The sequence below is a fragment of the Sturnira hondurensis genome, unplaced genomic scaffold, assembly GCF_014824575.4.
Source record: "Sturnira hondurensis isolate 20B ecotype Veracruz unplaced genomic scaffold, ASM1482457v3 Scaffold0009776, whole genome shotgun sequence".
NCBI classification, from domain to species: Eukaryota; Metazoa; Chordata; class Mammalia; order Chiroptera; family Phyllostomidae; genus Sturnira; species Sturnira hondurensis.
The window spans coordinates 557,405-584,680 of NW_028082407.1; the positions used below are offsets into that span (position 1 = coordinate 557,405).

Below are 27,276 nucleotides of genomic sequence, written 5' to 3' on the forward strand. Positions count from 1 at the left end.
ACCATACATTGATATTTCTCTCCTTCTCTCCTTCCCTTCCCCTCTAAAGATAAATAAATAAATAAACAAATAAATAAATAAATATTAAAATTAAAAAAAATCCAGACAGTGGAGTTAACAAATTTAGAGTTCAGACTTCTTTTTATAATTTTTAAAATTTATTTTCTCATTTATTAATTTTAGAGAGGAAGGGAGAAAGAAACTTTAATATGTTGTTCCACTGATGGGTGCATTCATTGGTTGCTTCTTGTATGTGTCCTGACAGGGGATCAAACCCTTAACCTTGGCGTATTGGGACGACGCTCTAACCAACCGAGCTATCCAGCTAGGACCAGAACTCTTTTAAAGAACTGCTGGGTGAGGTCTGGTTCTACAGGGTTCCCACCCCGTCTCTCTTACACCTGGCCCTGCAGGTTGCTTCCCCACCCCACTTCGGCTAAGGTCCCGCCTTCACCCCGCCCTTTCCCACTCCCCTGCCTCTTTCTCCCTGGCAAATTTCTCCTGGCCCTTCAAGGTCCAATGCTGGCGCCCAGTCATCTTCTCCGAATTTCCAGGGCAGAGCCCCTCCACTGCAGCGGGCATCACGCTGCCCTGGCACTGTGTGCGCACGTCTGCCTTAAGGCCGGATTCTCAGGCTCTCTGCAGGAAGAGACCCTGTTGCTATTGTATTTCTGTCCCCAAGGCGGAGCAGAAAGCCTGACCTAAATAATGCACAATTCCGTAAATGTCTCCTGAACGTGTGAAAGGAAATGAGAGCTAAAACATTATACAAACGCAAGATTTTTTTTTTTATATCACAGCTTGTTCTGAATGTTACCAAATAAAGGGGTCAAGGACATGAAAACGTTTCACAAAATGAGAACAAGCACCCATTTGCTTCCATGTTTCACAAGTTAGGCAGGAGCCACTAAATGAGCAGATAAAACAGAGACCACAGGCAGGCAGGCTCATTCATTCGTCCTCCGAACTGATGGTCCCGAGCACTTGCTGTGTGCTTCCCGGCACGGGAGGGGGGCGGGGCGCAGAGCGTTTTTGTACAAACCAGACAACTACTTGCCACGTTCTAGTATGAGAGACAGAATATGAGTAGGCAAATAAAGAGTATCAGAGTGAATGCTGGGGAATATGAAACAAAATAAGGATCGAACGACTAAGGGGTGAAAGACGGTGGTCGAGGAAGGCCTCGAGTTGAATGAGACACGTGACCAGAGGAAGACCCCAAAAGCAGACGGCAAGTGCAAAGGTCAGAAGGTAAACAAACGGGGCTGCGTGTTCCAGGCAGGTGAGAAGACGCTGGGGACACGGGAGCGGAGCTCCGGGTGAGGGAGCGGATGGGAGGTAGGCAGGGCACGTTCTTGGAGCTGCGTGAGCGATGACGGGGCGCGGGAGGGGCGCAAGGACCGGGGACCCCGGGCAGGTGCGCAGGGGGCTTCTGCCACACTCCAGGCGGAGGCAGTCTCCCGCCCAGTGTTCCGCCTGCGGGCGCTGGCTCCCGCCCAGGCGCTTCCCCACACCTTCGTTCGGCCTGACAACAGCCCCATCCAAAAGGGCAGGCATTTCCCCACTTTCCCGAGATAAATACCGAGGAACCGCGAGGGTCAGCGCCACGGCCAAGGTCGCGGGAGCCCGATCCCCAGTCGTGAGCATCCCTGCGCGGGGTGCCGCCGCATGCCCACAATCCGGAGGGGTGGCGCCCACAGAACCCCTGCAGGTTCGCGCGGCCGGGACCGGGCCTAGGAGCCCGCCCGCAGCTCGAGACTGCTGCCCGCGGGCGGGCGGGGGCGCCTGCCGCAGCCCTGAGGGCAGGGGCGTCGGCCCGGTCGCCCGCGCCCGCGGAGCCCGACGCCCGCGGAGCCCGCTGTCCGCGGAGCCCGGTCCCGAGGCGCGTCACCCTCTGCACCCCGGCCGCGCAGCCCTCCCACCGCCCCTCCCCAGCGGGGCGGGGCGCTGCCTGAGCGGCCCCCGCCGGGCCTAGTTCGCCGCCGGGCTCACCTCGCCTCCTGCCGCTGCACCAGAGGAAAGGGAGGGAGGGCTGACTGGCGGCGCTGGCGGCGCTGGCGGCTCCTGCCCGGGGCTCGGCCGGCTGCCCCGCCCGCTCCGCCCCGCTGCCGCCGCCGCCGCCGCCGCCGCCGCAGTGGGTGTGAGGGGCGCCGGGGCGCTTCGACCCTTCCGGTCCGGCTCCCTTCGCCCCCGCCGCCGCCGCCGCCGCGGGTCCCAGCCTGAGCGATCTGAACGCCGACCAATCAGAGCTGAGGGATCGGGGCGGGCGCGGCCAATAGCACCTGGGGGCGGGCCGCGACGGGGCAGCGGGCGGAGCCGGGAACTCGGTGCGGGTTGGGAGGCCGCGAGCACGGCTTCGAGCACTCGCTGAATCAGCGGCGCCCCACAGGTCCCGCTGCGCGGCTGCCGGACGCGGAGCTGGCGGAGGGGCGGACCGACGGGATGGAGAGCGAGGCCTCGAGGCTGCAGGTGCAAACTGGCAGCGGCGTGGCGGCCTGGACGGGGGCGGAGCCGGCCCGTTACGGGGGAGAGCTAGGAGTCTCGCTGCCCGGGGCCCTGGCTTGTGCTTGTCCCCGGGAGGCGGAGGCGGGGCGGCGAAGGAGTGGGGAGCAGAGGTGGGGCCTGGGACTCCGCTGCTCGCTGAGTACGGGCTTGTAGGAGTGAGGCCAGAAGTCGGGAAAGGGGAGCGGTTGCCAAGAAAATGGCCCTGGGCATACCAATGTCTCCTGTCGGCCGGTGGCAGAAGGGAGGAGATGAAACGCTGCAGTGCTGGGACAGCGTCAAACCAGTTCCAGACAAGGACAGGGTCGTAACTGGGGGGGAAGGGAGTGCAATGCCGAGGGCCCCCTAGGATCTGGGGTCAGTCAACATTGACCTTTTGAGGCACCTCTCGCAGCCCTCCAACCCCTCGGTTGGGTTCCAGCGGGCCTAGGGTCGTATGAAATTGAGGAGAAGTCAAGGTGCTGGGTCTTGTCTGATCGTTTGGATGCTAGGGGAAAAAGAGATGCTAGGAGGCTGGACACATGGGGCGGGGAGCGGAGAGCTCCTCGAATGCGGGCGGCGGGGGGGATGTGGGGCAGGAGCAGCTGTCACAGGATGCCCGGGCCTACAGGCTGGCCAGGGTGGCAGCCAAAATGGGGGAAAGGAGAAGGACCCTGCTTACGGGGGAGGTCAGAGGGCAGGAGAGTATGGAAGGTGGCGGTAGAATTTGGGGAGGGCCGCAAGCCAGTGACCCAGAGCCAGGCTGTGGGGCTCCAGAGCTTCAGCGGAGGGGTGGGGTGGACGAAGGGATCCCGCATGCTATCTCTCTTAGACCACCGACCACCGTGGCCACCAGAGGGAGTTTCCTGAAATTGAGTGGCCTCCTTCCTGCTTGAAATTGTAGCTCCTGAGTGTGGCCACCTGGTGGCCTCCTGCCCACACCAGTCCTCCCCTCAACCAGGTACACAGCAGAAAACAAGGAAGCAAAATTTCACCATCAAGGCTCATGACGTCTGGCTGTCAGGGGTGTGGCTTTAGGAGGGAGCGCTTGTGGGTGCTTCTCCTCAGAATAGGGGACGTACTCCAGCCCTGAGCTTACAGCACTCACCCCATGCAAAGTGAACAACAAAAATCATTACACACACACCCCTGTACATATCTCATGTTGGGTTTTCTGAAGGGATTTCATTTTTTTGGTTTCACTTATGAAATACAGTGAACAGAACTGAGGTGCAAAGACGGGCACTGGTTTGTGATTGGAAGAATGCACAGAATTCTCTCTGAGGCCAACAAGTGAGTGGGTCCTGTCACAAGTGTGATGTGAATTCGAGGAGGACACATGATTATGACTGACAGCTGAGCTCGCCTGCTAGGTGAAGAGAAGCAGTTGAGGACAACTCAGGCAGAGGGAAGCCCCAGCTGAAGCCAGAAAGCTGACAGGAGAATGTTGGACCAGTAGTTTAGGTGGGAGGGTACTCAGATTCAAAGGTTCAGAAGTGAGGACCTGCGTGCCGTGTTTGGGGACCACGCATCACCTGCTCTTGCTGCAGATAGGACATTTACGAGGACCTGGAGTGGCATGGGCGGCACTGAGCTGGCTTTAGCTCCTAGATAGGCCTTGTTTAGCCCAGAGAGGTTTTTAATTGCCAACTCTTAAAAATTGAGAGCCTTCACGTGAAAAGTCTCAATTGTTTTTTTCACTTGCATAGTTAGAACGGAACATGGGACCTACATTCCCAGAGGGCAGTGGTTAGCTGGAACTCAGTGGCTGCTGCTGTTGAGGAGAAGCTCCCAGCTCACCACAGCCCCCACCACTCCTTATTACATACCCCTGGCTGCAACTTGACTCATCCCCTACCTGCTGGCCCTTGGGGCCCCTGGCTGTGGAGGTAAAGGACCGCGATTGAACAGTGTTAAGAAAGGAAGTGAGTGATGTGGGTTATTTTGGAAATTTTACAATGGCACAGGAAGTTTCAGGTATAAGGCGCACATGAGACCAGTTAGGGAACTATTGCAAAAGCACTTGTCAGACAAGGTGAGGCCATGGCAGCAGGGGTCAAGAGGAAGGAACTGATTTGGAAGTGATTTCAAGACTTTAGGGAAACGTGAATTAAAATCACAGTGAGCGACCACTACATGACCACTAGTATGGCTGTAATAAAAAAGACACTATTGAGTGGTGGTGATGCGGAACCATTGCAGGTCTCATACACTGTTGGTGGGAAAGCCAAGTGGTACGTCCATCTTGGAAAACTGGCAGTTTTGTAATGTTAAACATACACCAATTATACCACCCAGCTGTCCTATTTCTGAGAGAAAAGTGTCTGTACAAAGACTTGTATGTGAGTGTTCATGGCAGCTTTATTTAAAACAGTCAAAAACTAGAAATGACCCATAGGTCCAAACTCCAGTGAGTGGATGAACTGTGGTACAGCCGTCCAGTGGGCTGTTACCGAGCAACACGAAACACAGGCTTGCTGACAAGAATATGAATGAAGAAGTAGCAGAAACATCGTGCTAAGTGAAAGCAGCCAACATAAGGCTACATCGTCTGTGAGTCCATTTATTTCTATGACGCTCTGGAAAAGCAAAATCAGATCAGTGGTTGCCAAAGGTCGAGTGAGGGGAGGGGAATGACTACCAGGGGCCACATGGGGATTTTCTGGGATGACAGGTAAACTCTGTATTCTAATTATGATGGTGGTAATACTCAGTTGTCAAAACCCAGTATTGTGTACCTAAAAGGGTGACTTTGAATGTATGTAAATTATACTAAAACGATGCAAAGAAAAAAATCTTTCAGAGGTGGAATTGTCAAGTGTTCGAGGGAGGGTGAGGGAGGAGGAAGGGTGCCATGCCCCCTGGATTCATTTCCGGAGTGGGAGCTCCGCCCTCAGCCTGCTCACCCTCCTGCCCAGGCAAAGATCTTTTTGAGCCTGCATCCCAGCTGCCCACCCACCTCCCCCTTTCCCTTCACCTTCAGCTCTGTGGTCCTGGCTGTGTACCCTTTGGGATGAAAGCCACCGGCTCTTCCCTCCTCCTGATACCTCACCGTCCCTCCCATGTCCTTGATTTGGCTCCTCGGTCGCCCAGTGTCAGACAGTGCCCATCTCCCCAGTCAAAAGGGCGTCCATCAGGGAGAGGAGAGTGCAGGACAAAGGAAGGGCCCGGTCTTCACTCTCAGGAAGGGGAGCACCAGGGCACTGGGGCTGATAGGTGTCATGGCTCCCGTCTCATCATCACCCTGATCTGGCCTGGGTTCCAATGGGGCTCTCTACTTAGTTGTGCTCTTCTAGGCAAGGCATTCTCCTCTCCCAGCTTCAGCTTTGTGGGGAGCAGCCTCAGCCTCAGGGGGATGCTGCCAGGGCTCCAGGGGTGGAGGCACAGATCACATGTGGAGTGGGGTGCCTTCCTGTTGGCCCTCCCCCGCCCCTTCCCCCTCAAGCCATGACTGTCAGTTATGTTATACAAGGCCACGCTGTACTTAGACCAATGGGGACAATTACTGGGAGGTTCCTTGCATAAGATGGGGTGGGGTGGGGTGGGGTGGGGTGGGAGCAGGGGTGGAGCTCGCCTCAGGACTGCAGGCTGGAGGACCAGGCTGGGGCTTTGGAAGTCATTGGCAAACTGTTGGTCGGTCACATCCTGCTTATCTGTGTGTTGGCTTCCTTCACCCTGTATCTTCAGCTCTTCTGCCACCTGAGGGGGTTGGGCCAACCATCCCAGATTCCGTTTGAAAACTTCCAGAGGAGGGTTCTTGTGGCTCCCACTGCTGGGCGTGGCAGTCAGGCTCAGGTGAGGATGTGGCAAGAGAAAGGGTGGAAACAGTTGGGAAAGGCAGGGATCTGGGGGTTATTCTTCAGTGATAAAAAAGGGTGTCTGGGCATCTATGAGACACCCGGACACATTGCAGCATCTTATTTTTCAGGCAGCTGTGAAGTTGGTGGACATTCAGACTGAACATGCTCACCATCCTTCAAAATAAGGAGATGGTCAGGCTGGAGAAACTGGCAAAAAAAAAAAAACAACTCTGCAAGTATCTCAGTCTGGGTTTTAAGATGCCCACAGAGGCCATTGAGGACACCTGCATGGGCAAGGCATGTCCCTTGCTGGTCTGAGGGTACGCCTTGTCTGGTGTGGTGACCACAGGAGGATGCAGAGGACCATGGTCACCTGCCAAGATGACTTCCACTGCACCCAAAAGTATAACTGCTTCAAGAAGCACCACAAGAACATGTCAGTCCACCTGTACCCCTGCCTCGGAGATGCCCAGACATGGTCACAGTGTGTGTGTGCCGGCCCCTGAGCCTGACCCTGTGCATCAACATGCCTAAGGTCACCGGGGTGGCTGGCCCTGAGAGGCAACTCTAGGAGGGCTGAGACTGGATACCTGCCCACGCCCCCAGACAAAACAAAGTTATTTTCCCAGTCAAAAAGACAGAGAGGGAGAGAGAGATTGATTGATTGTGAGTTTGAGCCAGGGGCACAGCCAAGGGCCTGGGGCCAATATGGAAACTGGCAGTGGGCCAGCTCCAGGGCTGAATGCTGCCCATGGTGGCTCTCAGCCCCTCCAAACTGCTCATAGAGCACCAACCCCTGGGCCCTTGCTCTTCTCTGGAAGTCAGACCAGCCTTAAAACCTAAAGGAAAGTCCTGTCTCTCCCCACCCCAACCCTCGGAAAAACCCCAGACTCTCCCAGGTTGCCCAGCAGTGAATCTCAGTGTCAACGGGCTACACAGTGTGCTTGGAATTACCCCACCACCTTGAATCTGACAGGACAGCCCCAGGTCACGTGGCAAAGAAAACTAAAACAAATCTGGAAAGAAACAGACTACATGGAGAGGAAAATTCCCAAAGGAAAAAAAATATATATATATCATTTTAGGCTTCAGGGAGAATGAAAAAATACTGCGTCTTTGAAACAAGAATTAGCCATTGAAAGAATTATTCAGCACACAACTTACATCCTGGCTGTCTCAGCTGAGATGACCTAGAAGCAATGACACTCTAGTAACAAAAGCTCACCTTGAGCCCAGGTCTGGTCTCCAGGAAAAGAAACCGGGCTGATCCCAGGGCCAGGGCAGGGCACGTATGAGATGAGCCTGCAGCACATTGCAGTGCACGAAAGTAAGGGCGTGCTTACTAAAGGCAGGTGCAATGCAGACGCATGTCCTACGAGACATGAGAATGAACGGGAACGACTGCAGTGACAAAGTAAACAACATGGCATCAGGTTGCAACTCAAAGTACAAAGTAAACACCCATAAATTCATAGTAGAAGTAAAGGATTTCATAAATAAGATAAATGGGGAAGAACAAACAAATCTGAACTTAATAAATAATTGATGGAGACGCTCCGCTCAGGGAAGGGAGGTGAAGCACAACCCTCTCCTCTCTATGTGGGGGAAAGGCAGAGTGACTTCCTTCCGAAGAGTTCAGCTCGGGAAGGGGGGAAATAGAGCGCCTCAGACAGGTGACCCCTTAGCACAGCAGTGAGAAGACATGTTGACACTTGTGCCCTTGATATAAAGTGATGACAGGGGCTCTTCACTTCCACGGTCTTCCTCCTGAAACCACACGTCCCCTGTCTAACCACGAGAGAGGCGTCAGATAACCCAGAGCTTCCCCCCCCACACACACACAGTAAGTCTGCTCAGTGGGGCGGGTCCCTTCTCAGCTGATGCTCCTTGGTGGTTGCAGCCCATCCTCGCAGGGGATTGGCCTGGGGGTAAATCCCTCCCACTGATGTGCCAACAGCAGTCAATGCTTGACTACGATAGGAGGGTGTGCACGCCCCCACAGCGTGGGATGGGGCACCTCAAGTACGCAGCTCTGGTGATCAGAGGCCATGCCACTGGGCCCTACAGGACACCCACTGTATAAGACCAACCTGCCAAGCCTGGGAGAGGTAGCAGCTCTACCTAATATGCGGAAACAAATGCAGGGAGGCTGCCAAAGTGAGGAGACAAAGGTGTCCCAAATAAAAGATCAAAACTCCAGAAAAAGAACTAAACAAAATGGAGACAAGCAATATACTTGGTTATAAGATTGCTCAATGCACTTAGGGGTGATTGCTTAGTAAGTTTTATAATGTGAAATCACTGTGTTATATACCTGAAACTAATACAATTTTGTCGAATCTAATTGAAAAATAAAAAAATATTTAAATGTAATTCAAGAATATTTCCCATTCTAACCACTATGCTGTTCACCTGAAACAAACACAAAATAATGTTGAATGTAAACTATAATTTAACAATTAAAAAAGAATTTAAAAAGCAAGAAAAAAGTTTCCCAGATCCAAAAGGCATGAGTTACTGAGCTGAAACCAACACTCGATGAAAAGAGACAAGACACCTCACCGGGGTATTTCAGAGCACAGAGGTTGAAGGAGAAAAGACGAAGGTCGTCTGCGAAGGCCCCTCAGAGGGACTTTGGACCCCTGGACTGCAACGCTGCGAACAAGATGACATGGCATGACCTTCACAGTTCTGAAGGAAACATGTTTTCTGAACTTGAACTCCATATTCAGCTGAACCCTCAATCATGTGTGAGGAGTAAAATTATTTCCGGACATGCAAGTTCTGAAAACTCTTACCTCCAAGCACTGTTACTGCAGAAGGAGGTGCTCCACCAACCCACGTAATCCAACTCAGAAGGAAGACACCATGAGAGATGACAAGGGATCCTTTGGCAGATGGTGAGAGGCGGGTCCCAGGATGACAGTCCTGTCACCTCAAAGACAGACTGGCACCAAGGCCCCCACTTCCATTGGGCCATCTTCTTAACCCGAGGACGGATGCCCAGGAGAACCTGGCCCACATCCTCATGAGGACGCTCACAGCAGTCCTCAGTCTCCCTGAGGGCTGGAGGGGGGCCTCATGGGCTCAGGGGCAGGGAGCACCGAGCAGCCCCCCTGCCCCCGACCACCCCGCTACTGCACATCCAGTACCTGGCCCACACAGCAGTCCTGCCAGGTGCCCCCGGTGCCCAAAGGGGGTGAACCCTGTTCCCTAAGACTCACTGGTGACCTTGCTCACTGCTTCCACAGAAGGGGCCTCACCACCTCCCAGAGAAGCGGAAGTCAGACCACGCCCCCAAGACTGGTCCACTCGCCCCCTCCTGGAGCCTCCATCTGGTGGGTGCAGGGCTGTCCATACTGGCAGATTCTCATTTGGGGACAGATTCCATGAGGGTGGTAGGACAATGAAGAAAAACAGCTAACACAAAAGTCAGAATGGCCATCACCTCTCAGGCCTAGGGGTGAATGAAGTTCATTTTTCTGGTTCTCATCCAGATAAAAATAGTCTGGCTAGTTTGGAAAAAGTCCCCTAGCCTCAGGTGTGGGATGGGTGGTGTTTGGTCAGGAGGACAGAAAGCAGGGCAGGCGTTTCCAGCAGGACTTGTGTCCGGTTAATTACTGTGTGAGAAGAGCAGGGGAACGGAGGTCACAGAGTGCCACCACAGCCCCTGGGCTCCCGCCAGCTCCCCGGAATTGGGGTTTTGGAACGGCTGCAGGTGGACCCCCCTGCCCAGAGCACCCCGTGGCAGGTGAGTTTGGTGAAGCAGCACCGTAGTGGGACCTCCTGTCTGCCTCTGCCAGAAGAGAAACAACTACTGGATGTGTCCATGAATATAGAATGTGATTTCTAAACTGTCTTCCAAATCTCCCAGCAGTGTGAGAAGACCTCTCATTGGTGGGATGTAACCTGGAAACGCTTTTCCCGGGTGTCCAGGGCCCGTAACATGGAGGAGCATGCAGGAGGGATGGGGAGGTTGCTCCGTGGCTCACAGGTGCTGCAGGACAGTGCACACACGCTTGCTGGCTGGCCCGAGGACACCAGGCAGGCCCTGGACAGCTCTCCCCCGGGGGGAGTCTGAGTCTGAATTCCAACCCCACATGCCTTCGGAACTCTGTCTCTGGCTTTCTGCTTTCCTGCCTGTGTTCATAGAATCGGTGAGTAGAACAGGGTCACTGGGGAAAGAACAAGAGATCCGAGAGTTTTGCCCCCATCTGCTTCAGGCTTCAGGCTCTGGGTACCCATCTCAAGCAGCATCACGCAGCCCAGTGCCCTCCCACGCCATTCAGTGGACTCAGCAGAGCGCCCAAGCTTCTGCATCGTGTCCATCCTGTGAAACAGTCCTTGTTTTCTGGCTGGAGGCACAGAGCTCAGTGTTGGTACCAGCAGACAAGGCTGCTCCCACCAGACACTGCTGAGCCCTGTTTTGAGGAGCCCTCAAATCCGAATACACGCAGGGAATGAGATCAACAGAAATCCAAACGCACAAGACAAAAAAATTATACTGTCTTTATTGTCTTAGAATTGCATAGTTCTTTGACAGTGCATGCTTTTAAATAGAGGATGGAGGAACCCGCTGGAAACTACTCTCTTGCACAGGATATTTCAAGCCTTTTGCTAAGGGCAGGAGCAGGGACTGAAATGCTGCCTGGGCTGGAACAGAGTCACAATCAGGTGAAACTGAAGGTGGAGGGTAGAGGAGCTTAGATGAGAAGCAAGTGGCCACGGAAGGGAGCTGAGATTTCGACAGGACTTGGTGCGGGGAGAGCTTCCCTGACGTTGGGGGACTGGATCCAGGAGCAGCGGAGAGAGGAAGAGGAAGTAAAAAGGAGTCAAGAGGAAGTACTTTGTGCTCCAATCTGAGATGAATGCCCCGGCCAGGAGATGGAGTGCCCTGGGCAGTGGGGGGCACAGTCTGGGCAGGACCCCCGCTACAGCAAGCCACACACTAGAAAAATAACTTAAAAGCTATACAATTGTCATTATAAATATTTTGTCTCTTAAAACTAACTAGCGTTGGTTAAAAAAGGTTCACAGTTACTCGGATGAGCTGTACATTGCACGGCAGTGGGAGAGTCGGCTCTGACCCCCACGTGGAACAAGGAGTCCCTTCTCCTCTGGCAACTTCAGGACACAGAGAAACCGTATCTGCCGTAAGCGAAGCGCTGGGGTACAAGGCACGTGGAAGCTGTCAGGCTCCGCGGAATCCAGGAGATGAGACTGGTGTCACCGGGGTAGGTCTTGAACCCGATTCAACATGGTGATGGCCTCCTCATTCCCTCTCATTCCACGGTTACAGACTTGGCCAGGTTTCTGGGGAAGTCAACCTAAAAGGAAAGAAAGTAACTGCTCAGGATCAGGCAGGGCTCAGCAACGTGCTGTCTGGTAAAACCTATGACCAGTGCTTCAAGTGGAGGCAGTATTCCCGGTGGCCAACCTTGGGCTGCCTTGAGACCCGCGTGCCTTGGATGTGGCCCCTTACTCTAAAACTCCAATGCACTCCGCTGTGTCCAGTGCGCTCAGTAGACATTTACTGTGCGCCTGACCTGTCTCGAGCAGCACCACTGTTGAAAGGATGTGGTTCGTGCTGTCGAAGGCAGTGGCCCGACGTGCGCTGTTCAGTAGTGGCTGCTCTTGCAAGGACACGCACTGGACCCAGGAGGCCTTCCAGTGCAGGGTGAGGGCAGGGTGATGGGCTGGCCAACAAAGTGGCTTCGACTCTGTCCGAGGTGTCTCATTTCATGTATGACAATGTTTTTAAAAAAGAAACAAACAGGACCAAATGTTGGCATATGTCACTTCTGTTTCTTGTACTTTTCGTGTTACACATTTTTTAAAGCTTCTCAAGATAAGTCATAATCAAACTTCTACTTCTTTGCACGATGAATTGTGTGTTCTCACACACTTGCTGGTGAGGTCATAAATTGGTTCTTTTCCATAACGTAAGTTGACGACCTATGTGAGGGGTCTCAGAATGTGAACCAGACTGAGGACGGATCCTCAAGGTAGAGTGAAGCTGTAGGTACAAACGTACTCACTGCAGGTGTTATTTATGCAGGTGTTGCAAAACAAAATTAGAAACAGTTTGAATAATAGAAGATTGGCTGAGTCATTGTTACATCCATGTTACAAGATTGTGGTGCAATATCGCTCACAGGGATTGTGTTGCTTGCAACAAGTTCAAGATGTGAGAAAATACTCGTCTTGAAAAGGAAGATGTAGAACATCACCCCCGACAGCATCTTGAAAAATGCTAAGAAATTCATACACACAAGAAAAGGGCGAGAATAAGACACTGAACGTGCTTGCTAACCTTGCTTCTGGGTGACGGGCTTATGCTTCAATATTAGATACTATCTTCACAGCCCTTGCAGTTCCCAAGCTGTTTTCAGGGGGTACAAAGTTACCTTACAAAGATTTACTTTAAATGAACGTATTTATCTTGTGAATATCTACACCTGATAAAAACTGGAACTTCATGAACAGGGTTCAGTTGGGCGGGTCTGTGGGAGGAGTCGGGGCTTAGGGAAGCCCTCACAAGCTGTGTACCCGAAAAACCCTACAGGGAGAACTCTGTTTATAATGAAGTTCCAGTGCTCTAACTTCCCTTCCCGGAGCTTCCGTTTCCTTCCCAGAAATGCCCCTCCGTCTGGACACAGGCCAGAGAATGCACTTGGGTGCCTGTCTGCCCGAGCTGGGTGGCAGCCCTTTCTTTGTCCCCCACGATAAACTCTTTCTCGTAATGAAAGACCTAGTCAATACTGCTTTGGGGCTGACATGCCGAGTAAGTATTTAAAAAGGAAAGGGGGCTCTGGGGTCACATCCCACCCTTCACCGGGGTAGGCAGCTTCCCACTCACGTCATAGCCTCGGAGAACCGCCAGGTGGAAGGAAAGGAGCTGCAGGGGAATGACACTGAGGATGCCCTGCAGACAGTCCACCGTGCGGGGCAGCGAGATCGAGCGGTAGGCCAGCTTGGCGCTCTCGGTGTCGTCCCGTGAGCACAGTATGATCGGGCGGCCCTGCGGCAGAGAGAGGCGATCACCAGGCGCAGTCTCCCAAAGCAGTGCCCCTCCCACACAGCAGAGTGTCTGGGGCCGAGGTCGCAACAGGGACAGTGATGTCTGCTTCTTGCAGGGATTGTGGGTGAGAGGCTGCGGGTGACTCATGTGCAGGACAAAGCATCTGAGGCTTTTTGGCAGTTTTTCCTCCCCCGGCATGGTGCTCGTGCTCCGATCCCTGCTCCGGTCCCTCAGTGCCCACCACTAAGCAGCTTCCGTGAGCCTTGCAAAGGGCAGGCCACAGCCACTCCTTGCTCAGCTGGGGCTCCCAGGGCGTGGTGGGCAACAAAACAGACTGGGAGATGAGTAAGCAGAGATGACCTTCGGGGAACTAGACAGGTGGTGTGATTGGGCAACACCGCTGACGCCTGGGGTGGCCTCTTGGTGGAGGGGGCATTGGGACCGAGACCTGAGTGAGGAGGGCCCAGCTCTCTGAAGATGTTGGGAAGAACATGGAGGGCAGAGGGAGCAGCCAACGCCAAGGCTCAGAGGCAGGAAGCAGCTGGCATGAGGCAGAAATGGAAGGAAGGGGCTGGACGATGCAGGCTTGAGGTCACTGGTTTGTTGGAAGCCACTGGAAGGTTTTAAGAACCAAGTGGGGTGATTGTGTTCTGTGACTGCTCCCTGACCTCCATGCTAAGCCAGGTGGGGCGGCAGCTGGCTTGGGCACCTGGTCCAGTTTCCACCCCTTACAATGCCACTGGCCGCCCCAGAGTGGACCTGTGGGGCCCAGCCCTCCCATCTTGGGACACTGTAGTATGACAAAGAGTTTGGCTGCTCCTTGTCCCTGGTTCCTGGGAGGGGCTGCTAAACTCTCAGGCTTTCCCAAGTGTCTGTTTTTCATGAGGGGATCCTGGGACCACACCGGAGTTTATGCTAATGAGGTGATACGTGGTGGGCCCAAGGACACTTTGGGGACAGGGGCTGGCCATGCCAGGAGGACCAACTGTCTGGTTAGAGGGTTGGGGCTTCGAGCCAGGTGCTCTCAGCCTGACCTCCAGGACCAGAAGAGGTGCTGGAAATTGAGCTCAGTCACGTGGCCTATGATGCAATCTACTGTGTCTGCATAACGAAACCCCGATAAAACTCCTGGGCCCTGGGGCCAGAAGCTCACTCAAGCAGGCTCCCGGCTGGCGACGTGCACGGCTATGCAGGGAAGGCGCCCAAGGACACGGGAGATTCATGTTTTGGGGCCCCTGCCCTGTGAGTCTCCACTTTTGGCTGACCCTGATCTGAACCCACATAATCACACTGCAATAACCACATAGTGTTTGCCTGAGTTTTATGAGTCATTCTAGGGAATCTGGGAATCTGGGAACCTGAGGGGCTGGCAGGAAATCCAGAAGTGTGGGTAATCGGGGCTCCCCCAGAACGTACAGCTGCCGTCTGATGTGCAGACAGGCAGGTGGAGAACAGGGCGCTGCAACTGAGACATGGGACCAACTCCAGGGGATACTGCCAGCGCTGCCCTCAGTAATCCCGCCAGGCGTGCCTCCCTGGCCTCCTTCCTTGCCTGGGGTCCAGGACACTCCGGGCACTCTGGGTCACTGGGCCTCACTCAGGAGCTGTTGTGCGCATAGTCGGGAGCTGGCCAGTCCCTCTGGGCATGTGCATGCCACTCACCAGGAGAGAGTGTGTGGTTCCACCTGCTCCCTGGTGGGTGCAATGAGTGAGGCGGGCACATGCGGAAGCGAAGCGAAAAGCGCGGCCCCAGTCTGGCGGAGCAACCTCACCTGGCGGGCCGTGATCTGCTGCAGGGCGTTCTGGCACTTGGCGAAGCAGGGGTCCTTCATGATGACCATGATGACGGGCATCTGCTTGTCAATCAGCGCCAGGGGCCCATGCTTCAGCTCCCCGGCCAGGATGCCTTCCGAGTGCATGTAGGTTATCTCCTTAATTTTCTGGGGACACATGAGGTGGAATGAGCATCACCCTGGGCAGAGGAGGCTGGGTCACGCCAGCCAGAGGGGAGGACCTGCTGGGGGAGGGGTGGCTCTGGACGGCAGGGCCAACTGGCGGACGGACGCACAGAGCAGTCAATGGCACTGAGGGCAGCTGGTAAGGCCATGTCCAAGGGAAAGGGCCAGCTGCTGTCCAGGGCTCATATGCAGCCCAGCATGCAGCCTGTGCCCCAGGCCAGCTCCTGGGCTTTGCCCAGGCCCCAAGGCCTCCCACAGTTCAGGTCTGTAATGACAGCGTTGTATTCTGTCTGGACATGCCTCCACTCAACTATTTGATTAATAATTCCCCCAATTCTGGACCATTAATAAATTGCTAAGTGTTGCTCCAACTTATGTATTGAGCAAAATCCCACACATGGGGCTGTTGCTGGCATTTTCCTTGTGTTTAGGGAAATCCATTCTGTCCAGCACCACTGACCCCTGCCACTGGACTGGCGAGAGTGACCACGAATGTGTTTCTCACTGCCCCCGAGACTGTTTATTTGGGGCGGGAAACGCTGTTAAGTGTGTGCCTCCACCCTGCTGGCCGCAGACAGCTGGAGAGCTGGCCCCCAAGTGATCACAGAGGACCATTGACCAGGGCCAGCGGCAGCGTGAAGGCCCCTTTCTTTCCCCAAAGACTAACTTGGAGACGCAGTTGAATGCACCTCTTTCAGCAGCACACGCAGCCCCGTGGCTGAGCCCCCGGGTGACAGGGACATGGGGGGCCAACAGCACACCCCGCCTAGGCCTCGAGTCACTGTGCCCAAGGAGCAGCATGCTCTCTCTGCCTTTGGTCTCGCGGCCTGCCCCGCCCCATCAATCTCTGGCTGTTTTTTGTGCACCTATTGTGGATGGCACTATGTTTCAAACGGTGGGGGTGGGAGGAGGGGGGAGGGGGAAGCCGAGCGGGGTTCTCACCTGGGACACTGTCTGCCGGTCACCTCGGTTGAGCATGAACAGCAAGTGCACAGTGAGTCAAGGGTGAGTTCTGGACCCAGGCCCTCCCTGGACAGCACTGCCCACCCTCTCGGCAGCCCTGGAGCCCCTGTTGGCGCCCTGGACCTCGCCCTGCCCTGTCACTCTCTCTCACGCTGCTGGCCAGTGTGGCTCTTTACTGCTGCAGGTGGGGTGAGCAGGGCACAAGAGCCAGTCACTGGTTGAAGCAATGCAGGGCCTGTGAGGCTCATTCCTGCGGGATCTCCGGCTCCTCCTGAAAGTTAGGGTGTCAGGGAAACTCTGTAGGGGCCCCACCCTGCAGTTCGGGTCTGCCCAAGTCCTCCCAGGCGGGCTGCTTGTAATGGTGCGGACAAAGCGAAGCCCATGTGGGCCTGAGTTCGAATTTTGGGCCGAGCACTTCTGCTGCACACTCTTGAGCGAGATGAACATTTTTGGAGGCTCAGTTTCCTCCTGGGTAAACTGTGGACCATAACTGTCCATCTCTCAGATGATGCTCGGGAGGTAAAACTCAGCTAACTCAGCTGAAGCCCACCCAAGGTTGTGCTGCCCCTGTGCCCTGGAGGATACAGACTGGAACCCCCATCTTTACATCCCCAGGGCTAGAACACCTGGTAGTGAGCGGGCGAACCACGCAGCTTCACATGGCGGACAATGGGCCCTCAGGCACTCCCCTACCCTAGCCCAAGCCCCCCCCCCTTCCTGGCTGGCTTCCCGGGGCCTGCCCTCAGGCAGGGCCAGAGCTGTGGGGCTGGGCAGAGGGGGCTCACCAGGGCTCCTTCCAGGCACGTGGCGTAGTTGTAGCCCCGCCCCATGACCAGGAGCGACCTCTGCGTGTAGAGCTCCAGGGCCAGGTCGTGTATCTTCTGGTCCAGCGACAACACTTCCTTGATCAGCTCTGAGTCGGGCACACAGCCAAAGGGAGAGCCAGTCACAGCGATTTCAAGACAAGATGCACAAACGAAAATCGCAGGGGGTAGGACAAGGTTTAGGAATGCACATTGCTCAGTACACTTGGCTTCTTTGCATGAATTTAGAAGTTTTAAACTTAGAATGTGGTAAATAACTTGGCTTCTGGCCAGGGTTTTGTTGGGATGGTGACTCATATTTGCACCCACACTGTCCAAGCATGTAAGATAAGCAGGGAAACGTTATTTGTAGCTCCATTTTATAGGTGAGGCAATTGAGTCCCAGTGGACTTTCCAAATTTAGCCCCCATCCACCTCTCAAGACAAAGCCAGGGTAAATTGGATCAATGATTCTCAAATTTTTGGGTCTCGGGACTCTTGTAAACTCTGAAAAATTATTGTAAATCCCTAAACATCTCTGTCTTTGTAGGCTATAGCTATCGATATTTACCAGATTAGAAACTGGTCCGATTAAAGATATTCATTCATTTATACAAAAATAACAAAAACGCCATTATGTATTTTTGTAAAAATTAGTGAGAAGAGTGTCGTTTTTTGCTAACCATTTTCATGTCTTACTTTCATATAAAACACATATTCTCACATCTGCTTCCTCATTAAGTCTGTTGTGACTGTTCTTGCAGTTACAGTATAGGAAGAAAATGCAATCACATAGAAATTTGTAGTTGGACAAGGGGGGAATAGTTACACAGCTTTTTAAAATCACTGTGAATGTTCTTTGACACCACACTAAACTCAAGAAGCACCAATTTCTTCAAATGGTAGTTGCAAATGCGGAATGTGAAGTCATGTCAGTAAATTCTCCCTCCGTTACTGGCCTCCTTGTGTTTATCTCTGTGGGTCTTTTCCACGTGCATGGTTTTGAACACTTTATTTTTAGAGTGAAGGGAAGGAGAAAGAGAAACATCAATGTGTGGTTGCCTCACGCATGCCCCCTACTGGGGACCCGGCCCACGACCTAGGTGTGTGCCCTGACCTGGCGGGTCCCAGGCTAGCGCTCAGCCCCCTGAGCCACACTGGCCTGGGCACCCTCATGATTGTGCAATGTTGGATGTTGTCCATTTGAAAAGTGTTGGTTCACTAGTTATGCAAATGGACACAGTTCACTACAAAACATTTTTTCAAGATCACATTTGCTAAAATTGCCACAATCTCATCAGCAGTGTCTGTAAGTGCCGGGAACGTGATCAAGCCTTCAGTTTTGCAAAATGTTAAGTTTCTGTTGAAAGCTGGAAGTTCATCATCGGTAACGAATACAGTCAATGGTTTTTCTCCAAGTGTCAGGCTCACTTGGTTCATTTTCGAGAAAATGCCTGCCACAAACCCAAGTCAGCTTGTTCCTCAATCACGTCCCTTTGAAATGCCCCTCGAGCTTCAGGGTCTAGCAGCTTTTGCATGTTTCCCATTGGTCACACGACTATTAAAAAATACTGCGATGTAAGAAGACGGGTGCATTTTACTGCGCCATCTGGGGCTTTCGTGTGTGAAGCTGGGTGTGTGGTGGTCGAAGAGGGTGCTTTCCCTGCTGGGAAGTGGGCAGAGGCGCCAGTGGTGGCCCCCACTGCCTTCCCAAACATTGAAAAGGCAAACGTGTCTTATTTATTAGAAACGATGTATTACTATGAATACAGCTTTGATGCAAAGGCCTTGTGCCCCCGGGGGACCTGTGGACCATGTCTTAAGAACTGCAGACTTAGACACTGGGACAAGTCCTGTTTGCGCAAGGTTATTATCTGCTTAAAGAATGCTTTTCTTGCCAATACATTTTCGTCATGTTCTCTTGGCCAGATTCAGACCCCGAGGCTTTGTGTGGTTAGGTGGTGGCTTTCCTTCTTGTCTTCTCTGGGTCTGGCCCTGGCCCCTGGTCGGGGGAGGACCTGGGGCTGCCCTGTCTCTTACAGGGGCTACCCCAGCCACCTGCCAGCCACAGGGCGAGATCTTCCCATTTCACACTCTCAGGGCTGCACTAAGGAAACCCAAGAGGTCTCTGTGTGTCCCTGCAGTGTAAGTGGCTGAAGGAAAGGAGCTGCTGCTTGTCCTGGTTGTCCCAGGCTGGCCTCAGGTCCATGTGTGAGCCCTGAGTGAGTGACTGAGGGAATGAATGGTGACTGGAACCACATTCCCCCAAAGAGCCTGTGACTCTATGCAACAGAGGCCGTACCTCTCCGACGGTGAGAGACACGACTGAGCGGAAGAGGAGCTTGGGGAGACTATGAAGGAGCTGTCTGGGACAGGACACTCGGGCCACATGCTCAGGCCTTTCCTGGATACCTACTGTGTGCCTTCCCTGGCCAGGTATGCAGCATCCAGCAGGCCCTGTGACAAGGCCGTGTGCTCACGGAGCTGACATGTTAGTTGGGGGAGACAAGCCAGAACACAGCATGTAAAGAAAAGGAACTGGCTGACATTTCACAGAGAGTTGGGGCAGGGGATGAAAACCGTTAGTCAGGGTGGCCAGGGAGGGCCCCAGGAGCTGATGTTTGGGCTGAGACTCGTGATGAGGAGCCATCGCTGTTTGAAGAGCTGGGGGAAGGGTGTTTCTACAGGAACGAGACAGAGCAAAGGCCCTGTGGTGGGAAGAGCTGGGCATTGTTGGGAATCAAAGGTCAGTGAGGACTCCAGAGCGGGGCCCGGGAAGGGAGTCCGGTGAAGTCAGAGGTGGCAGGAGCCCGGCATGCAGGGCTCCAGGGCTGGGTGAGAGTGTGGACTCCAGGCTTGGCCCAGTGGGAGCGGCTGCAGGCGTGCAGTGGTAAGGAGGAGGGTGTGTGAACATCACCACTCCCCTGGCCCTCGTGGCTCGTTTGGGTGTTGTTGCACGAATGATCAGGTCACCAGTTCGATTCCTGGTCAGGGCACGTGCCTGGGTTGCAGGCCAGGTCCCCAGTTAGGGGCACGAGAGAGGCAACCGATCAATGTCTCTCTCACACACTGATGTTTCTCTCCCTCTCTTTGCCCTTCCCTTCCCCTCTCTCTAAAATTCAATAAATAAAATCTTTTTTTTGAAAAGCAGCATTACGGACAGAGTCAGGAAGAAGGCGCCCGGCACAGCCCTCTGGGGGTGAAGGTGAGGGACAGTGCCACTCGGACGTACCGGGCAGGGACCGCAGGCCGTGGATGATCTCGCGCCGCCTCGCCTGCAGGGAGATGCGGTCTTCAGACATCATCAGGCCAAACATCACCAGGGAGATGAACTGGCTGGTATAAGCCTGTGGGCAAACGGTGGCGCTGGCAGAAGGGCAGATGTGCGTGTGGCTACCCCGTGGGGGGCAGATCGTGGACCCCGCCCCCCCCCCGGCCTCAACCGTCCACCAGCCAGACGAGGGCCTCCCCGGGGACATGCGGGGCTCTGTACCTTGGTGCTGGCCACGCCAACCTCCGGGCCTGCGTTGATGTGGACACCGCAATCGGTCTCTCGGGAGATGGAGCTGCCCACGGTGTTGGTGACACCCACGGTCAGGGCCCCCCGGTCCTTGCAGTAGCGCAGCGCCAGCAGGGTGTCTGCAGTCTCACCTGCCACAGAGGCCCTTGCTTTTGGCTGTGTGTTCCCAGGAGTGGGGCTCTGCCCGCTCGAGCCCCTACCCCCACTCATTCACTCCCTCCTTCCCTCCCCACTCTCACCCAAAAATCGTGCCCGGACACAACCCATTTGCACCTAGAAGGGAAAATGCATGCTCAACAGCTTTGCTGGCGGGTTCTTAGATTCCAGGTCTCACTACTATTGTGTGGCAGGCACTTCCTCAACCGCTGCCACCCCACCATCTCACTGACTTGCTGGGCGATGCCGCGGGGGTGCCATCCCCAACTTCCCTTTGAGGACCAGGGACTCAGAAGAGGAAATCAGGGCCTCGCTTGCTCAAGGCTGCCTGCTGTGGGGATGGAGTCGGCACCAACCTGGTGGGCTCCGCCAGGAACCCTTCCTATTGCTCTGAGCTGCCTTATTCGGAATGTGCCAAGGTTCCACATTTAAAAAGCAAGAATGCCCCCACAAATGGCATTTCTAAAATAAATCTGTTGTGAAGAGAAACACTTCCTGCTGCCTCCCAGTGTAGACAAAAATTATTTTTACAACAAAATGATTTAAATAGGTTCATGCATTTGCCTCCCTTCGCAAAAATTATTTTTACAACAAAATGATTTAAATAGATTCATGCATTTGCCTCCCTTCGCCTGCCAGCCCCAAAGAGCTCAAACTAAGTCAAGTGCAACCCAGACCACAAGACCAAACTCAGTCGATGTCCACTGGACCACCACGCTTGCCGGGCCCTTCCTGGCTGTTCTGAAGCGCAGGCTGCCCCTACTGCGCGTCCTCCTCTCCTTTCTCTCTCCAGACTCACGTTGCACACACTGGGTGTTGCACCGCCCTTCTTCCCTGCCAGTGGGGCTCAGGGCTCAGGGGCTCAGAGCAGGATGGCTCTGTTTTCACCAGCCCTGCTCTCTGGTTTCTGGAACAGTCTTTTTAAACTAATGCAAAGGGCTAAACAAGATGAAACTTCACACCCCTACTGTGGAGATGCTCGGGGGCTGCCACACTGCATCATTTCCACATTAACGCCACCTCCTTTCTTCGGTGAGTGGGTCCCACCAATTCACGGAACGTTTTTCGGTTTGGATGGGAGCGTAAACCCAAAGGCACTGCAGGCAGCAGAGGCCACCCCAGCGGCAGCTCCTGTGTGCTGGGGCTCAGCCCCACGGTGGCAGCGTCTGCCTTAGTGTCCCCTGACTTGTCGCTGAAATGGGGCAGGATTCACAACGCAACATGGAAGCCCTCATATCTTTTTGGATTTTCAGGGCTACTTCCATTTTGTGGTTGGGGTTTTTTTTTTTTCCTTTTATCAAAAAGAGGTCCTCTCTAACGTACTCCTGGGTGAAATAACACAACGTCTGGGACTGACCTCCCAGTCACCCAGTGGAGGGAAGGCGCCCGTGTGGGTGTGGCCAACCTGAGGCCTGCTGGGCCGTTCCTTGGGGATGCTCGGCGGTTCCCTATGGGGATCTCTACTTCTTTAAAGGCCTGGACATTCTTCATAATTAAAGAGTTCACAAACCCTCCCAGGGCTCACCGGCACTCAAGCGTCAGGCTCTGTGCCACTCTCTGATCCTCTGCCCCATCTGACGGCGCCAAGTGCTTCAGCCCAGTGCTAGGACGGCACCTGGGAGGGGCTGCTGAGCTGGGGGTGCCCTGCGCCCCACCTGCAGCACTGTCTCACCACGCTTCCCCCTGCTGGGCAGCTTGGGCACTGCCCAGTAGCCACACAGCCCTGAGCAGCAGGATTTTGAAGAACGTTCTCAGTTCAACCCAGCGCACATTTATGGTGCCTCGGTGGGTGGTCCCGTAAGCCCTGGACTCGAAACACCAGGACGGGGAAGAAGCCCTGGCTGCACGCCCCTCCCTATCCAGTGGGATAAAACGAGGCAGAACTGATGGTGCCGGTGGTTGAATGCCCAGGTGCACGAGGGAGTGGCGTGTGGGGCGGTGCAGAGGCGTTCACGACCGGGCGGAACAGGCAGGGAGGCTCATGGCGGGGAGCCGGCACAAACCCTTACCTGACTGGCTTATGAAGAAGCAGACGTCATCCCTGAACACGGGCGTGTTCCTGTCCAGAAAATCGCTGGCCAGTTCAACCATCACAGGGAGCTCCGTCAGTTCCTCCAACACCTGCCGTGTCTGCAGCCAACAAGCGGGACTGTAGTCAGTCACGACGCTCCGGGGACACCAAGACAGAGTATGGCGTGGACCCTCAGTGTCTGGGTGCTCGGGGCAGCACCACAGGAGAGAGACTCTGTGTCGGCTCTCTTGCTGGCTCCCAGGGCCCACACTTGGAAGGCCAGGCTGTAAGATGCGCTGGTCCTGGGGCACATGGGTCCCCACCCCAACCCCCGCACCTAGGGCCCATGCATCCCACTCACAGCCACAGCAGCGTGGTAGCTGGTTCCACAGCCAATCACGATGAGCCGTCGGCACCGCCGAATTTCCTTCAAGTGGGCCTTCAGGCCGCCCAGGAGCACTGTGGGGCACACCAGGGGGTCAGTCGGCGGGAGCCCTGTCCCCCAGGGGCTGCGCGGTGTGGGCAGCGGGAGGACAAGCCCAGAGGTTACCTGTGCCAGTCTCGAAGTTGACCCGGCCTCTCATTGTGTTGAAGACGGACTCCGGCTGCTCGAAGATCTCCTTCTGCATAAATGCGCTGAAGTTGCCTGTTCAAACCAGCGCCAACAAGACAGGTCAGCGGCCGTCCGGCCACACTTTCACGGCTCATCTTTTCATCAGGACAGAAGTCATTATGTAACTGGTGTGACACATGGGGGGACCAGGGCAGTACAGTTCCCAGGTGCTGTCCCACCTGATGCCCGTGGTGACGAGTGAGAGGGAAGCCGGTCAGGCCTCAGTTTACACACCTGGTCCCTCCCATCGGGGAGGGAGGAGGGAGGACAACAGATGGGGGGCTCGTCTTCCTGGGCGACACTCCTCTTGGCGAGGCCAGAGGAAGGTGAAAGACTTAGCTCCCCAGCCTGCCCTGCCCAGGGGAGCACAGGCTCAGCCCAAAGCCCAACGATGTGGGCCGCTCTCTCCCTCAGGACATCTGAGCTGCAGAAAACCTTTCCAGCTGCACAGGCCTGTGCTGGGCTCTGATCTGAACGGTGCCCAGGGATCCTTTGGCCACAGCATGTGAAAGCCCCAGACGGGTGCTGCGGCGGGAGACCTGGGGGTGTGAAGACAGGGTGGGGGCGCCCACTGGGACACACCCCGACCACCATGTCCATCTACCACCCTCACAGTGGACTTGTACCAAAGGTGACACGAAGCAACAAGACAGCTGAGGTGGGGTGGGGCCAAGGCAGACACGGGGGCAGGGAAGAGCAGACGTTTCAGGGGACATGATCGAAAGGAGCCCGTCTGTGAGAGGGACGGCAAAGGCAATGTCCCCCCAGTGGCAAGCCAGGGGCCTGTGTGACAGGGTGGCCGGGTGGGCGGGGTATACAGGAGAGGGTAGAGTGAGGTGGGGCCAGGCTACCTGTGGGGGGTTGTGCCTTTTATTTCAGAATGGCAGGACACCACTGAGGGCTTTCAGCAGCAGGGCAAAGGTTCTGGCTCATGTTTTTTAAAGTTTACTCAGGCTGCCCTGTGGAGAAGGGGGTGCAGGGAGGCAAGCTCTGGTGCAGGGAGAGAGGCTGTCCTTGAAAGGAGAAAGTGGTCCCCGGTCTCCTTTCCCGCAGGTCTCCCGCCCAGAGAAGAAATGACATGGGGGAAAGGGTCTCAGGGTCAGTGAACGGAAGTGGCTGATGGCCTGGTCACATTGAGTAGGGGACTTGGCGCCTGGATATAGTCCAACACTCCCTCCCAGGAGCTAGGACAAGCTCCCACATCCAGAGACCACCTGCAACCCCTTCCAGGGCCCCAGCAGGCAGGAGACTGCAGCACCTGCCCCCCCACTCTCTGGCTGCTTCCCTGGGCCTTGGAAGACACCTGCCTTTCATGATCTGCTGCAGCTCCATCTGCAAAGTCTGGATGGCTCGAGATGGGTCATCACTAGCCGAACGCTTAACCCGGTGAATGGAGAGTTTCCCATCAGCCACTGCGGCGATGTCATCATCCTCGAGGAAGATGACCCGGTTGGTGTGTTCTATGATGGCACTGGGGCAAGGAAAACATGGGAGTCAGGTGGGGACAGTGTTCAGTGGCTGCAGGACAGTGGTTGCTCACTGCCTCCCCAGCGTGAGTCCACATCAGTGCACTGGGTGGCCCTTTAGGAGGGATGGGACATCACCCTGATTTCTTTCCTGGAGGAGGGCCACTAAGAACTGAAATCAGCCACCACCCCTGCTGAGCAGGGAGAAAACAGCTACCACAGTGGGGGCGTATAAGACCCAGCGGGTGCAGCTGGTCCTTCTGACCCCATAGCCCCAGGGAAGGAAGGACACGAGGCTCGGCTACCTTGCATCGGAAGCGAAGAAGAACTCCACAGCTTTATTGCCCACGGCGTGAAGGCAGGTCGAGCTGTCCAGCCTCTGCATCCTTCCTTTACAGATGTTCTTGGCATTCTCGATGCTGCCTGATGTGAGGGAGCAGTCGCCATCCCATTAGTCTCTTCTGTTTGGCTAACAAAGTGTGCAGCCCGTTTCCCCTCCGAGTATGCGTGTGCGAAATTTGTGATTTTCAGCTTTGGCTGTGTCAGCCAAATCGTGCGAAGGGTCCCCCAAAAGCAAGAGCATTTAAATGGCCGCAAAGAGAATGCACCAAATCAAGACTGGAACCTGGGCCCAGCTGCCTGCACAAACTGGGGCCGCAGGCAGGTCCCTGGTGTTTTAAAACGTCCATGAACAAAAAGGCTTCTGGGAAAATGGAGCCAAGCCTCAGCTGCTGAGGAGCTTCTGGACCTGGGGCCATGCGCAGGCCCGAGCAGGAGCAGCACCCGCCGAAGGCACTCACCTGGTCTGTACAGGACGGGGACCTGCTCTGTGGAGAGCTTGTGTTTGCTCCGCACTCCGATCAGCAGGGGGCTGCCTCTCCTATAGGGACAAGAGGGGATCTGGTCGGCCATCGCCTGGCACACGTGGGACAAGGCTGGTGTCCTCTGAGCGCCCGGCCAGCTCCCTGAGGTCCCACAGGAGGTGCTTGGAGCAGGGACCTGCAGGTTAGCTCGAGAACCCCAGCTCGTTCCGGTGGTGCCACCAACCCAGCGAGTCCCCACGGGCGCTGGCCTGCTGCAAGGCCCTGGTGGTGGCAGGTGTGCGGGGTCTCCACCTGTCTCTGCCCCTGCCCATCTCTAAGAGGGAGCCCGCCAGGCCCAGGGTCTGCACGAAGGCTCTCTCTGCCCCACCCTCCACCCCCCAGCTCAGGGGTTTTCCAGCCTCAGGAGGCGCTCAGTTGATAGGTTCTGCTCCACTTTGTGGGCTATTTAAAGCACCTCCTAGGGCAGTTTTGTCTCTGCCTGAGGGACACCTCGGTGAAGCTTGGGATGTCCATCACGAAGGGGCGGCGCCGGGCAATTTGGGCATCTGACCCGAGGGAGGGCCCCATCCCAGGCCCCCAGTGTCCTCCACCTGGCTAAGCTGCCAGCAGCCGATGGCCCCCTTCAGTCAAGTGCTTTATGGAATTGCTTTCTGGTTCCCAACGTGCACAGCTAATGTATTTATAAGGTATTATTCCAAGATTTAAATGGCATCCTGCCTCCAAAACCTGATTATTTGCCCCCTCTGATCCATTACAGCATGCAAATCAAATTCACAACGGGTATGCACCCCAGGCAGCACTCACTTCTGGAACTCACGCTCTCCAGCCCTGCCACTCTTAGCCGGGACCTGCCCAGGGACGTTCCCATCGCTACCAAAGGGCACGGGCCCTTCCTCCCCCTACATGTTAACTGGTTAATAAGAAGAAAACACTAAGAATGTATTAATAGACCACTTAAGAGCACTGTCTCGGACACATTAATTAGAATACAACGGAGTAATATTTTACATCAACTGTTTTCTTGCTAGCTTTCATCAATGACTTATTCATGAGTGACGTTAAGTAGCCCGCGTCCAGCCCTTACTTGCCCGTTTGGCCTCCTGTCCTGACTCAGCACAGGCCCTGAATCTTTCTTCACGAGTGACAAGTCTTGTTTTGCAGTAGCCTTGCCTGTTAGGACCCCACTCTGACTTCCCCAGTAGGAGGCAAAGTCTGTGTCCCTGCAGAAGGCGCTGTGAGCACCTGGGATATTTTGGACAACGTTTCGTCCATATGAAACATGTCAGAGACGCAGTTCTGGGCCCAGGGCGAGCTGCTGAGACGGTCTTTACAGTAACAACAGCAGGAAGTCCCACGGTTATCTGCCTCTCTCGGCAACTGTCTCCCCCAAATGTTGTTGTTTTTTTTAACAGGTTGAGCTCTGCGGCTTCTCCAGACTCTGTGACATAAAATGCTCCCAACTCATCCCTAAGCCTGTCCCGCAGGTTATAGAGCCATTACTTATAGACACTTCAGAAAAATAAAGTTCAATGCTTTTTCACTGTCTTGTCATTCATTCAAAAGAATAATATCATGATAATAACAGATTTTTAAAGGGGGGTTTAAACTTGATAAGGACCAACTGGTATTATATAATTCTATGATCTGAAAGAATAAAATT

At 54.8% G+C, this 27,276-nt stretch overlaps 2 protein-coding genes and 1 long non-coding RNA gene across 6 annotated transcripts in view; 1 reads left to right on the plus strand and 2 right to left on the minus strand.

Moving 5' to 3' along the window:
- The window catches only part of MAPK9 (mitogen-activated protein kinase 9), a 45,648-nt gene extending 43,445 nt beyond the window's left edge, over window positions 1-2,203 (minus strand). For all 4 annotated transcript variants that reach the window (XM_037058030.1, XM_037058031.1, XM_037058032.1 and 1 more), the window contains exon 1: window positions 1,993-2,203. The gene's annotated coding sequence lies outside the window, so the exon portion shown is untranslated. The remainder of the gene's footprint in view (window positions 1-1,992) is intronic.
- Window positions 2,204-2,321: 118 nt separating this feature from the next.
- Window positions 2,322-8,440, plus strand: LOC118995103 (uncharacterized). The gene is made up of 3 exons (XR_005068201.1): window positions 2,322-2,469; window positions 6,169-6,276; window positions 6,410-8,440. It is a non-coding gene; the product is annotated as an uncharacterized LOC118995103 (long non-coding RNA).
- A 2,324-nt stretch (window positions 8,441-10,764) lies between these two features.
- GFPT2 (glutamine--fructose-6-phosphate transaminase 2) overlaps window positions 10,765-27,276 on the minus strand; it is a 40,513-nt gene continuing 24,001 nt past the window's right edge. Inside the window, exons 8-19 of the mRNA XM_037058034.1 lie at window positions 25,593-25,672; window positions 25,098-25,215; window positions 24,634-24,797; window positions 23,264-23,359; window positions 23,075-23,172; window positions 22,712-22,832; window positions 20,520-20,677; window positions 20,259-20,373; window positions 17,009-17,136; window positions 15,075-15,242; window positions 13,141-13,302; window positions 10,765-11,608 (exon numbers count right to left, since the gene is read on the minus strand). Coding sequence (XP_036913929.1) covers window positions 11,564-11,608; window positions 13,141-13,302; window positions 15,075-15,242; window positions 17,009-17,136; window positions 20,259-20,373; window positions 20,520-20,677; window positions 22,712-22,832; window positions 23,075-23,172; window positions 23,264-23,359; window positions 24,634-24,797; window positions 25,098-25,215; window positions 25,593-25,672 — 1,453 coding nt within the window. The 3' untranslated portion in view covers window positions 10,765-11,563. The remainder of the gene's footprint in view (window positions 11,609-13,140; window positions 13,303-15,074; window positions 15,243-17,008; window positions 17,137-20,258; window positions 20,374-20,519; window positions 20,678-22,711; window positions 22,833-23,074; window positions 23,173-23,263; window positions 23,360-24,633; window positions 24,798-25,097; window positions 25,216-25,592; window positions 25,673-27,276) is intronic.